Below are 12,033 nucleotides of genomic sequence, written 5' to 3'. Positions count from 1 at the left end.
TCAAACTTGGAACCTTAAAGCCATACAATATATCAGGAATTTGGCAGTGTATATAAAACTTAATACATTCTAACCGTAACCATTATCAGATTATTCGAGACCTGTCAGCTTGTCAGCTTGTAAAACGTTAACATGACTGAGATTTAAATGCCTGATAAAGTTATTTTAGAAATAAGTTACTGAACACCATATTAAAATAAAATCACATAAAAAGTTGGCAAAGTAAGATTAAAATTCCGTTCATGTTTTTAATAACTTGTTTGGATATAAATAACTATGTTTGTCTGTTTGTTATTCTTTCAGTCTGTCAATTATACTATTCTTGTAATTATTTTTCTATAGACTTCATTTTAATACATTTAATATAAATTTATTTTTAAGTAACTTATTGTGTTGTTAATCTTATTGATAAACATAAAACCAAATAACAAAATAACATATGTGCCTATGCTATTTCTGTATTTATTTTTTTATTTTGGGAGTTTGACTTTCAGTCTTTATAAGTTTATGACACGCAGATAATAAAAATTAATCCAAAATGCTTAGGCCTAAAACTCAAGACGTAAACTTCAACTTAAAAACCTTTTGCCAGGTACTCCAATTAAAAGCAATAATCTTCAATAATTATTACACGTTTAATTAAAACACAAAATATTCATTTTCATGTCATCAAAGCTTGTGACCACAAGTTGTTGTAAACAAGGATATACGCTTTTATTTTGTTTTTATTTATCCTCAAAATAAAAACTAATTCTAATAATTTTTACTAAACTTTATTTGCAGTTAAATATTATTATTTTGCAAATCAAATACTGTTATAATTAATTTAAATGTTTAATATTTAAAAGCACAATTAATTAAATAAACATTACCATTTTTAGTCAAAGATTTCAAAGTTTGTTTGCCTATCAAATAAACCTGGATAAAAATACAATTTTTTACACAAAGTACTTTTAAACTCGGGCAATACAAGTAAACCATTCCCGGAATTACTGCGCTTTTTAGCATAAGCGTTAACTATAGTTAGTAGTTCACAGATATCTTTATCTTTGCTATGTTTTGAAACTGCTCGGACGAGATCTTGAATAAACCAGCTCCCATGTTTTGTGTTTCTTATTGAAACGCAGCCTAAAAGTTAAAATATTATTTGGAATTGAAAAATTTCGAGACTAATTTGGTGCTACAATTAAAAAAGGCTAATTACCGGCTGCATGGTGTAGTGATCATAACACTTGCTACACCACATGAGGTCGTGAGTTAAATCTTCACTGCTCTCATGCTATAACGCTCTTGAATAAGGCGATATAAACTCCTACTAAACCAGCACTTAAACAGCAGCTTACTTACTAGGCAAGTACAATATTTAATATCCCAAACTGGTAAAGTCAACTTGAGACTGGGTCAGGGTAACTGATGTTACTCTATGTTTAGGTCGCGCAGTTAACCTTTCCACATCAAGAATAAATAAATGCATAAAAATAGACTATACGTCAGTTTAACATGGCAAATGAATTTAACCTTTTTACATTAATAATACTAAATAACAATCTGTAAAACGATTCCTTAAACCTACCTGGTGTCGTAGAATAACCAACAAATAAATCCGATATCGGCGCCTTTTCAACACTTAAACTTTTGTCTAAAATATCACCAAAGTCTTTAGTCTTATGGTCGCAAAACTTTTGTTTAAACACTGACTTCTTTTTAATTGTTACATGATCACATATTAAATTTTCTCGACATGATTGAATAATAAAGATCTTGGGTTTGTTACTAAGATAAGGACATCTTTGCTGGTTAAATTCGTTAAACAAATCACTTAATTTAACAGAAGTTAGATCGCTACCATAAATATTATTATCATTTCCATGGCTAAGGATCGATACAAAAGTTGAGTCTACATTTTTATGTTTTGAACTCTGCGCAAAATTACAAATTTCTTCTTTTATTTGAGTCCCTGTTAAATTTTTATGTAATTCAACTTCATATCCTAGCTGTATCAACAATTTTGTTAGATTTATTTCATCTATTTCACTTCCTATACGGTCAAGTGCGTTGGTGAACGTGCATACGGAAATAATTAACGCGAATCCTCTTGGACGACTTGTCATCTTGTATGATGCATTGTGGGTATTTTTAAAGAAATCCTTGCTTGACTTCTGAACAGTTATTCTAGATTCCTTTTTACGAGGTTTTTCAAGGGTAATATTCAATTCTGGTTTGTGAATATTATTATACATCATATCGTTAATAAAGTTCAATTCGTAAATTTTAAAGGATCGTTTTAATTCGTCACTAAGCCAGTTTTTAACGATTCTTATGTGTTTTAACTACCACTCTAGCCTTGGAACTGCTTCAAAAATTGTACTAATCCTTTAAATGTATTACAACTTGATCATTTACTACAACTATAATAAGGCAATTAATTCTACAGAAATATATTGATATCTTCTTTAATAAAAATAACTTTAAAAAAATCCAAGTTCCCAAAATTAACCGATTTAGCTTAATTTATAAAATAAAATTTTGTTTTAGTAATACTAACATAATAGTAGATATACAACGTGTAAGTGATTGTAATAGGTGTAAGGCTTGTAAACATGGCGGGCGTGGACTTGCCCAAACAACAAATAAAAATTTAAATTTACCCGTTCCTTACACGGCGTTCCAAAATCTAATTTCGCTTAAATTTTACTTTTGTTAATAAAAAGGAATTTCATTTTCTAGTCATCAAAAAAAAAATTAATCTTTAAATCTATAATAGCAGAGACAAATTAATAGAAAAATAAATACTCTAACAATCTGAAATTTATTTAAAACCCAAAATTTAGAGAAACAATTAAAAAAAACTTTAATATCAAAAACTAAATTAGAAAAGATAAAAAAATGATTTAAAAAAATAACAATTAACAACTACGCCAAGAGTAACTGATTTGCACTATGACGTAGTAAAGTTCCCTTTGTTACGTCATACAAAAGGTTTCATAAAGATAATAAGGTTTTGATATTAAAGAAAACTTTATACTGGCATTTTAACATCATTTTGTCTGTGGTTAGCCATGTGTGCTTTATAAAAACATTGAACAGAGAAGATTTCTTCACATAACTCGCATTGGTAAAGTTTTAAACGAACATCGTTTTGATCTGCTTGTTTTTTCGAGGATAAACTATTTATTTCAACATTTGAGTTTATGTTGTTGTCATTTGATTGTGTATATGACGTCATAGTATGTTGTTCTGGTTTAATTAACACGTTTAAATAGTCCGCGCTTTTTTTCCTGGATTTATGTTTATCCTCGTTTTTATGGGAATTAATAATATGAGAGTTTAAAGCCTGATAATTTAAGAATATTCGGTCACATTGTCGGCAAGCAATCGGTGGAGATTTATCTGAGTATTTTTCTTTTATATTTGTTGAACTTGTTAATGCTGAGACAGCTGTAAAAAAAATTATTTTGAAGAGAAAAAATTTGAGTATGGGTGAAAAGAAAAAACATATTTTAATATATTTGTTTTATTTCTTGATGTGGGAAGGTCGAATGCACGACTTAAACATAGAGTAACATTAGTTACCCCAACCCAGTCTTAAGTTGACTTTAGCAGTTTTGGATATTATTGATTATAATTGCCCAATAATTATGCTGCTGATTAAATGCTGGCTCGGCAGGAGTACATGCCATTTATAGTGCCTTACTCAAGAGCACTAGAGCATAAGAGCAATGGGGATCAAACCCCGGACCTCATGTAAAGTTCATATTACCTTCGTTAACTTGTTCAATGGTGAGATGAGGATGTTGTTTCTTTTTGTGAGCGTTTTTATATTTTGTTTTCAAGAAAGTTTTGTGACAAATCTCACAAGTAGGTAGGTTAGTGTCTGACAAAAAAAAAAAAATTTTTACTTAAAAGAAAAGTTATTTTTTGAACTAGTATTAGTTTATAAATATAACACAAAGTAGGCATTTTTAATTTTTAAGGTGTTTACCTTCAGTTTTTATTTGTTTGGTTTTTACGTCATTAAATATCGGAGATGAATTTTTACGTTTTCGTTGCGACATTTTTTCATCTAAAAATAAAAATTTCAAGAAAATAATTAATTTCAACAAGCTAAATATCAAACAATAGCACAAGGTCAACAACATGCCGGCACAACTTAAGACTGGATCAGGTTAACAAAGTCTTTTAATATCATGAATAAAACAAAAATTAAACTAAATAACCTTCTGAATGGACCTCCACATGATTTGAATTCACATCCAGTTTATTTAAATGGGAATTGCTAAAAAAATAAAAAAAAATTATTAAAATATTATTTATTGTCTTGTAAGTATAGCATTGTTATATATATCTTGAAACTTACTTTAAATCCTGGTTAGTTTTGTAATTTACTGACTCAATATTGTTATAATTGTTGTGGTTTAAAGATTGATCTTCAGTTGGTAAAATTATTTCATTATTTGATATTATCCAACCTAAAAACAATAAAAAAAATTAATTTAAAAAAATTTAAGAATGCTACAACATACTAGAAGTGGAGATCAAACCTATAAACATTAAAAAAGTTATAGCAGGCGGTGGGAATTAAACCCTAGACTCAAGGGTTAAGAAGGCAACAACATAACAGCAGTGGGAATCAAACCCAGGATCTTGGATCTTACCTAAGGATGCTACAACATGCCAGCAGTAAGAATTAAACCCAGGACCTTAGGTCTTACTTAATGATGCTACAACATGCCAGCAGTGGAAATTAAACCCAGGACTTCGGGTCTTACTTAAGGATGCTACAACACGCCAGCAGTAAGAATTAAACCCAGGACCTTAGGTCTTACTAAAGAATGCTGCAACATGTCAGCAGTGGAAATTAAACCCAGGACTTCGGGTCTTACTTAAGGATGCTACAACATGCCAGCAGTGGGAATTAAACCCAGGACCTTAGGTCTTACTAAAGAATGCTGCAACATGTCAGCAGTGGAAATTAAACCCAGGACTTCAGGTCTTACTTAAGGATGCTACAACATGCCAGCAGTGGGAATTAAACCCAGGACCTTAGGTCTTACTAAAGAATGCTGCAACATGTCAGCAGTGGAAATTAAACCCAGGACTTCAGGTCTTACTTAAGGATGCTACAACATGCCAGCAGTAAGAATTAAACCCAGGACCTTAGGTCTTACTAAAGAATGCTGCAACATGTCAGCAGTGGAAATTAAACCCAGGACTTCGGGTCTTACTTAAGGATGCTACAACATGCCAGCAGTAAGAATTAAACCCAGGACCTTAGGTCTTACTAAAGAATGCTGCAACATGTCAGCAGTGGAAATTAAACCCAGGACTTCAGGTCTTACTTAAGGATGCTACAACATGCCAGCAGTGGGAATTAAACCCAGGACCTTAGGTCTTACTAAAGAATGCTGCAACATGTCAGCAGTGGAAATTAAACCCAGGACTTCGGGTCTTACTTAAGGATGCTACAACATGCCAGCAGTGGGAATTAAACCCAGGACCTTAGGTCTTACTAAAGAATGCTGCAACATGTCAGCAGTGGAAATTAAACCCAGGACTTCAGGTCTTACTTAAGGATGCTACAACATGTCAGCAGTGGGAATTAAACCCAAGATCTCAAGTCTTACTCAAAGATGCTACATCATGCCAGTAGTAAAAATTTAACCAAAAACCATTTAAATATTGAAAAATAAATGTCATTTTTAAAACAAACCTGTTAAATCCTGTCCCAAATCCAAATGATTCTCAATAACATCACAAACATTCAGCAAAGTGTTGATCTTAAGACGTTTGGCTGCCGTTATTATTTCATAAACACTTTTAATATTATCCCCAACTGAGATCTTTGATGTGTAAATATAATCCAGAATCAGATCCAATGCAGTGGCTGTCAACAAAATAAAAATTATGTTTATTTTAAATTTGTGAACAAATATTACCAAATTTTAAAAGAAAATCCAAAATTTAACATTTAACCATTCTAAAAAATTATTTCAAGTTAAATTGACTTTAAAATATTTCTAAATAAAAGTTAATTAAATTAAAACATAAATTAGAAACGAAAAAATCACTTTTTCCTATAAAATACCCCAAAATCAACCACTTAATTAAGAAGTCCAATTATCGACCTAATAATGCTAGAATAGGTTTGTCAGTAAACGATCAAATACAATAATCTTTAGCTAACAAGATGGGTTAATTGAATTAGCAATTCTAGTATAGCAGCCTTGAGTATTCTATGCAAATTTGATGTAACAATTTAAGAGCGAAAATTTCAAGATAAAGTACAAACCTGTGATCCCTTGAAGTTCAATATAACTCAGTGGATTTTGTTTCATGGCCTCAGATGCAAACAAGGCATAAAAGAACTCACTACAGGCTGCTAAGATCACTTTGTGGGCTTTGAAATGCTCTTCTGAAATAATAACAAATAAAAATTTTAAGTTTATTTTGAATTTTAAAACTAACAGTAAAGCAATTAAGTAATGCTACAAAGTAATCAGAGAAATAATAGCAGTACAGGACTGACCATGTTATAATATGGTACCAAAAAATTGATCAATAAAAATGCTTTATAATTTAAAATGAACAAATTTCAAAATAAACTTTGTCCGTATAGTTTCACTTTCAATATTGTAAAGTAAAACTAATAGATTTTATTCAATAAATAGCTTTACAAACTTTAAACTAAATATATAAACACATTTTTTTGTATATACCCTTATTCTTAATGTGGGAAAGTCCGAATGCGCGACTTAAACATGGAGTAACAACAGTTACCCTGACCCAGTCTCAAGTTGTCTGTGGCAGTTTGAGATATTATAGATTATATTTGCCCGATAATTATGCTACTGATTAAGTCCTGGCTCAGCAGGAGTTTATACCTGTTATAGTGCCTTACTTAAGGGTGCTACACCATGAGAGCAGTGGGGATTGACAAATATTTTATAATGCTTCACCCAAAACACAAAGTTATTATTTAATTAGCAAATAAAATGTAATTACCTTGAGCTACGAGAGTAATATCACACAACATCTCATCTCTTCGTTGAAGTTGACAGGATTGTAAGATTTGGAGTGAGTGTTTAGTTGGCCTTGGTTGAAGTTCAGTTTCCACTATGTTGCTTGTACTATCAGCCATTGTGTCTATAAAAAGTTAAGTTTTGAAGATTTAACAAATAAAGTTTGGTGGCCTCTATGAATATGTATGTCCAATATACATGGATACAAAATAAAATAAAACTGCCATTTGTGGTGTGCAGGTAAATTATCACATCCAAATAATAGTTAAGAGTTGCAAGGTTGCAACCATATTATGGCAATTAAAATGACAAATGGAAAAGAGATCAAATAGTTTGGACCAAAGGTATTATAATCCATTAAAAATGTATGGTTTAAAACAGGCAATTATCGATACATTTTTTAAATTCATCATACTATAGTTGTCAAAAACAAAATTACAACTATTTAGTTAAACCAGTTTAAATATTATCAAATTTGAACAAAACAACTAATTTACTAAATGAAGTCCTGGGTTTGATCCCTACTGCTCTCATACCTAAGTAAGGGGCTATAAGCAATATAAACTTCGCAAAGCCAGCACTTAATCAGCAGCTTAATTATCTGACAAATATATTCTGTATTATCCCAAACTGCTAAAGTCAACTTGAGACTGGATTGGGGTAACAGTTGTTACTCTATGTTTAGGTCGTAAAGTCAACCTTCCCACATCGAGGATAAATAAATATACAAAAACTATTACCTTGTGGAGAAACAGGGGGTTCATATTGGGATCCACATTCCTTTGTTTTAACTTTAAAATAAGTTCCAATTGACTTAGATGGGACTTTATATTGGGACATAAAATTCTTGGTCTTCTTACGATATCTATATTGGGTACTCGCATCCTTAATAAAAATATAGGTTTCAGTAGTTTGTGTGATATTTATATATAGGTATGCCAATACATTAAACAGGTTATTATAGTGGTTACATCTATATAAAATATCTTGATAAAAAAAATAAAAACTAATTTAAGATTTCATAAAAAAAAAATCTAAATTAAATTTTAGTGAAAATTTAAGAGTACAAAAAAAGTTTAATTTTAACTAAATGTTTTTACTAAATTGTTTTCAAATAATCGAAAAAAAGATTAAAATTGATTAAACTCACCGACAGAGTTGCCACATTTTGAATTCCACTATCTTCATATTCTACCTGGTTAGTTTGACAACTTACACTAACAACATCATTCTGTTCAACTAAATAATTAACAAAATAAAGTTAATTAAAGGTTTGAAAATTATGATTTTTAACCGGTACTTTGGTGTAAAGGCCAAAACACTTGGCTTCACTACACAAAGTTTTGAGTTCGATCCCCACAACTTCCATTCTTTAGAATCATTTGATAAAATGCTATAAACAGAATAAACTCCTACTTAGCCAGCACTTAATCAGCAGCTTAATTACCAAGCAATAATAATCTATAATATCCCAAACTGCCACAGGCAACTCGAGACTGGGTCAGGGTAACTGATGTTACTCTATGTTTAGGCTGTAAAGTTGATCTTCCTACATCGAGAATAAAGAAATACAAAAAAAATCAATGATTAGATGAACTAAGGCAGCTTATTTCATTTTTACTTTATTTTAAATTACCATTAATTTGATCTACGTGAGTTTTTTCATTGAAATGTGAAATCACTCGATCTTTTGTAACTTTTTCAAAATCTGGCGAATTCTTTTTCTTTTGAAACTCTAAATTTTCAGGATTTGTGCTCCCATTTTCTGGCCTAAAAATAAAAGATTTCTTGAAATTTATATTTACTCTAGGGTATGAGTTGACCAATAGATAAATTTATGTTGGGTATAAACTGACCACCCTATAATTTATATTGGGTACGAATTGACCACCCTATCATTTATATTGGGTATGAACTGACCACCCTATAATTTATATTGGGTACGAATTGACCACCCTATCATTTATATTGGGTATGAACTGACCACCCTATAATTTATATTGGGTACGAATTGACCACCCTATCATTTATATTGGGTATGAATTAACTTAATTTTTAAACTAACTGATACAATTTCACATAAACACTCACACAACAACATCTTGTTCCTCCAAGTTTTGAGGTTTCTTAGTTTTTGGAGATTGCTCTTGATCGGAGAAATCGATCCGAAGTTTATCCTCCTCTTCTCGTTTGTCCTCAATTGTGTCCGGAGGAAAAACTAAACAGAAAATTTTGATTAATAAAAAACTAACATGGAAACAAAAACACTTAATTTATGTGTGTGAAGCAACACCATACACTTTCACTACTTTAATTTTGGAATATATATTACTATATATAGAATAGTTCAAATGTAAGGGGTTTAAATGAAGGAGTTCAGATAAAGGGATTCAGATAAAGGGGTTCAAATGTAAGGGGTTCAAATGTAAGGGGTTCAAGTGTAAGGGGTTCAAGTGTAAGGGGTTCAAGTGTAAGATTTTCATGTAAAAGGAGTTCAAATGTCTGGCCACCCTTAGTTGGCATGTGCGTGTGTTCAATTTATATGCCTACAAAATGCATCAAACTGCTATTTGTGGTACTCAGGTGAATTATCACAGACAAATATTAGTTGAAAGTTGCGATCATATTATGACAATTAATTACTCCAAGGTTAGCTATTGACTAGTAAATTAAATATATATACTGTAAAATTCTAATACAACACAACCCACCATCTAAAATTTGTAATGTATTGCTTCGAAAGAAGTTCCAATTAAAGTGGGATTTTGTATGGGATTTAAAATAGGAACATTAACATAAAATCTATACTGTAAAACTGTTGTTACTTTATTGAATAAATAGATAATTTAACTTACCTAATTGAGTAGTAGTATTAGTTGGTGCAACAGAGTTTGGTCTATTTTCCAAATATTCCAACCTGTTCAACTCAGCTCGTCTTTTCTTTAACTTTTGCTCCAATATTTCTAATGCACCCAAACCTTCGTCATCCTTAAAAGTATATCAAAGATATTTAAAAAAAAAAAAAATTTTAATATTGCATAAAAATTATTACAAAAAAATCTTGCCTTTTAAAAAACTTGTTGCAAAAAAATTCAAAAAAAATCAGTTTAAGTTTTATTTTTCAAGATAATATTTAAATATATTTATGTAATTTTTAATAAAAAATAATTTTTAATCTAATTTAAACAATAAATTATGAAAATAATTAAATCACTTACATAAAAGTCTTAGCAACCAAGTTAGTTAAGTAAAAAGTTTAATACCAACCAGTTCTATTTCTTCTTCTTCTATTTCCACTAACTCCTCGGATGTTGATTCCTTATTAGAACTCGACTTTCTTCGGTGGGATTTTGAATTCTAAAAAAAATAGAAAAAAGGGTCAACATATGTCTATACATAATAAAGTTCTGTAGACAATATATGTTCAACTAATAGGCCTAGAAAAAAATGCCATTTCTGGTACACAGTTAAATTATTTTAGGCAAATATTAGTTGAAAGTTGTGTATGCTTAAGTCGGCATTCGACTTTCCCACATCAAGGATAATGGTATATCAAAAAAAAAGCATTAGAAAAATGTTTAAAAAATCTTACTGAGTTTGATTTTGACAACTTTCTTGACCTTCTAGTTGGCCAGTGATGATCCAATGTTTGAACTTTAACGTCCAAATCTTTGAGAACTGAAGATGGAAAAATATTTTCCCAAGTACATCTCAGTTTATATAAATCAGCTCTCACTTTGCCTTCAGCCTGAACAAAATTCAGATAAGTTTAACATTTAAGGTTTAACAAGTGTTCTAACCACTACACCCTGCTACCAGTTTATTATAATTTATCCTCAATATAAAAATATCTTAAACCAGCTACTTTATGATTCTATATAAATTTAAGAGTGTGTTCGTAAGTCTTTTTTTTGAATTTATTTTGAATTTTTTTCAAATGTTTTTTCAGCATCAATATTTGATCATTATGTATATATGCAGTCAACAAAATAATAATGTTTTAAGATCAAGGAAATCCACAAACCTTCTCAAAAACACAGAGAAATACTGAGACAAGATTGGCGCTGAATAATTTCATGTAACGACCTCCAAAGTTCTTGACGATCGAATCCATTAAATATAAAACTGGGAGTTTTCTTTTGAGTGGAACCTATAAACAAATTAAATATAATTTTAATTTCATTTAACCTCGATGTGGGAAGGTTGACTTCATGACCTAAACATAAAGTAACATCAGTTACCCCGACCAGGGCTCAAGTTGCTTTGCCAGTTTAGGATATTATAGATTATAATTGCCCGATAATTATGCTGCTGATTAAGTGCTGGCTCAGCAGGAGTTCATACCGTTTATAGCGCCTTACTCAAGGACGCTACAGCATAAAAGCAGTGGCAATCAAAACTTTATGTAGAAAAGCCAAGTGTTTTAAATACTACTGTCAGACTTTTATTTAAAAAAATAACAAACTATTTGCAATCTCCCAATTTTTCAAATAAATTGCAATTATTACATTTCAAACTCATAATCCCCTTACCTGATAAAGTTGAGTTTCGATAATTTTCACGATATCAGAAGCAAACGAAACGTTTTCCTCAGCTAATACAGTCAACATGTTAATATGAGGTTTACTATTGAACGAGAGATCAGCTAAGGAAGCTTTATACTCCGATAAAACCGACTCCATCACTTTTAACTTAATTTAATCCAACTTATGTAAGCTTTATTAGTAAAACGAGACTGAAGTTAGTTTAATTATAAGCAAGCTTATGAAACGATTTGCAAGCAAAACTTAACAGACTAATCACATTGTAAAAAGGAGGATAATAGTGTTGCCAAATAATTTAAAACACACCTACAATTTTTAACCTAGTTACCAAAAAAAAATCAATTTTTACAAAAATTGTTTATTTTGAATTTTAAATGCAATTCCATTGCTGAACTTACTATTAAAACTTTTTTAGTCGGTAAAATATCTGTATACGTTTATTTGAAGTTATTTAACGATACATTTTACAG

General features: G+C 30.5%; 2 protein-coding genes across 2 annotated transcripts; both read right to left on the bottom strand.

The window, feature by feature from the left end:
• Window positions 1-853: 853 nt before the first annotated feature.
• Window positions 854-2,522, bottom strand: LOC145752913 (caspase-2-like). The gene is made up of 2 exons (XM_082569280.1): window positions 1,574-2,522; window positions 854-1,128 (listed from the first exon to the last, which is right to left on the bottom strand). Exons 1-2 carry the CDS (start codon window positions 2,241-2,243, stop codon window positions 878-880), a joined length of 921 nt encoding a protein of 306 aa, XP_082425406.1. The 5' UTR covers window positions 2,244-2,522; the 3' UTR covers window positions 854-877.
• A 271-nt stretch (window positions 2,523-2,793) lies between these two features.
• On the bottom strand, window positions 2,794-11,765 carry LOC145752576 (uncharacterized). The gene is made up of 17 exons (XM_082568881.1): window positions 11,552-11,765; window positions 11,044-11,169; window positions 10,612-10,767; window positions 10,287-10,376; window positions 9,875-10,007; window positions 9,111-9,237; window positions 8,656-8,789; window positions 8,170-8,258; window positions 7,760-7,904; window positions 7,003-7,143; window positions 6,290-6,412; window positions 5,711-5,884; window positions 4,358-4,469; window positions 4,218-4,276; window positions 3,983-4,063; window positions 3,761-3,874; window positions 2,794-3,438 (listed from the first exon to the last, which is right to left on the bottom strand). Exons 1-17 carry the CDS (start codon window positions 11,699-11,701, stop codon window positions 3,020-3,022), a joined length of 2,373 nt encoding a protein of 790 aa, XP_082425007.1. The 5' UTR covers window positions 11,702-11,765; the 3' UTR covers window positions 2,794-3,019.
• Window positions 11,766-12,033: the final 268 nt, after the last annotated feature.

Source organism: Corella eumyota, chromosome 5 (genome assembly GCF_963082875.1).
Source record: "Corella eumyota chromosome 5, kaCorEumy4.1, whole genome shotgun sequence".
NCBI classification, from domain to species: Eukaryota; Metazoa; Chordata; class Ascidiacea; order Phlebobranchia; family Corellidae; genus Corella; species Corella eumyota.
Note: the sequence above shows the minus strand (reverse complement) of the source record. Positions and strands in the feature narration are given on the sequence as shown.

What these genes read in the sequence shown, in the direction of transcription:
- LOC145752913 (XM_082569280.1), bottom strand. Translation starts at nt 2,243, where the DNA reads ATGATGTATAATAATATTCACAAACCAGAATTGAATATTACCCTTGAA. An exon ending in TGGTTATTCTACGACACCAG is followed by an intron (nt 1,129 to 1,573) that starts GTAGGTTTAAGG and finishes TTTAACTTTTAG; the next exon opens with GCTGCGTTTCAATAAGAAAC.
- LOC145752576 (XM_082568881.1), bottom strand. Translation starts at nt 11,701, where the DNA reads ATGGAGTCGGTTTTATCGGAGTATAAAGCTTCCTTAGCTGATCTCTCG. An exon ending in TATTACTCTCGTAGCTCAAG is followed by an intron (nt 6,413 to 7,002) that starts GTAATTACATTT and finishes TTATTATTTCAG; the next exon opens with AAGAGCATTTCAAAGCCCAC. An exon ending in TGTGGAGGTCCATTCAGAAG is followed by an intron (nt 4,064 to 4,217) that starts GTTATTTAGTTT and finishes TTTTATTTTTAG; the next exon opens with ATGAAAAAATGTCGCAACGA.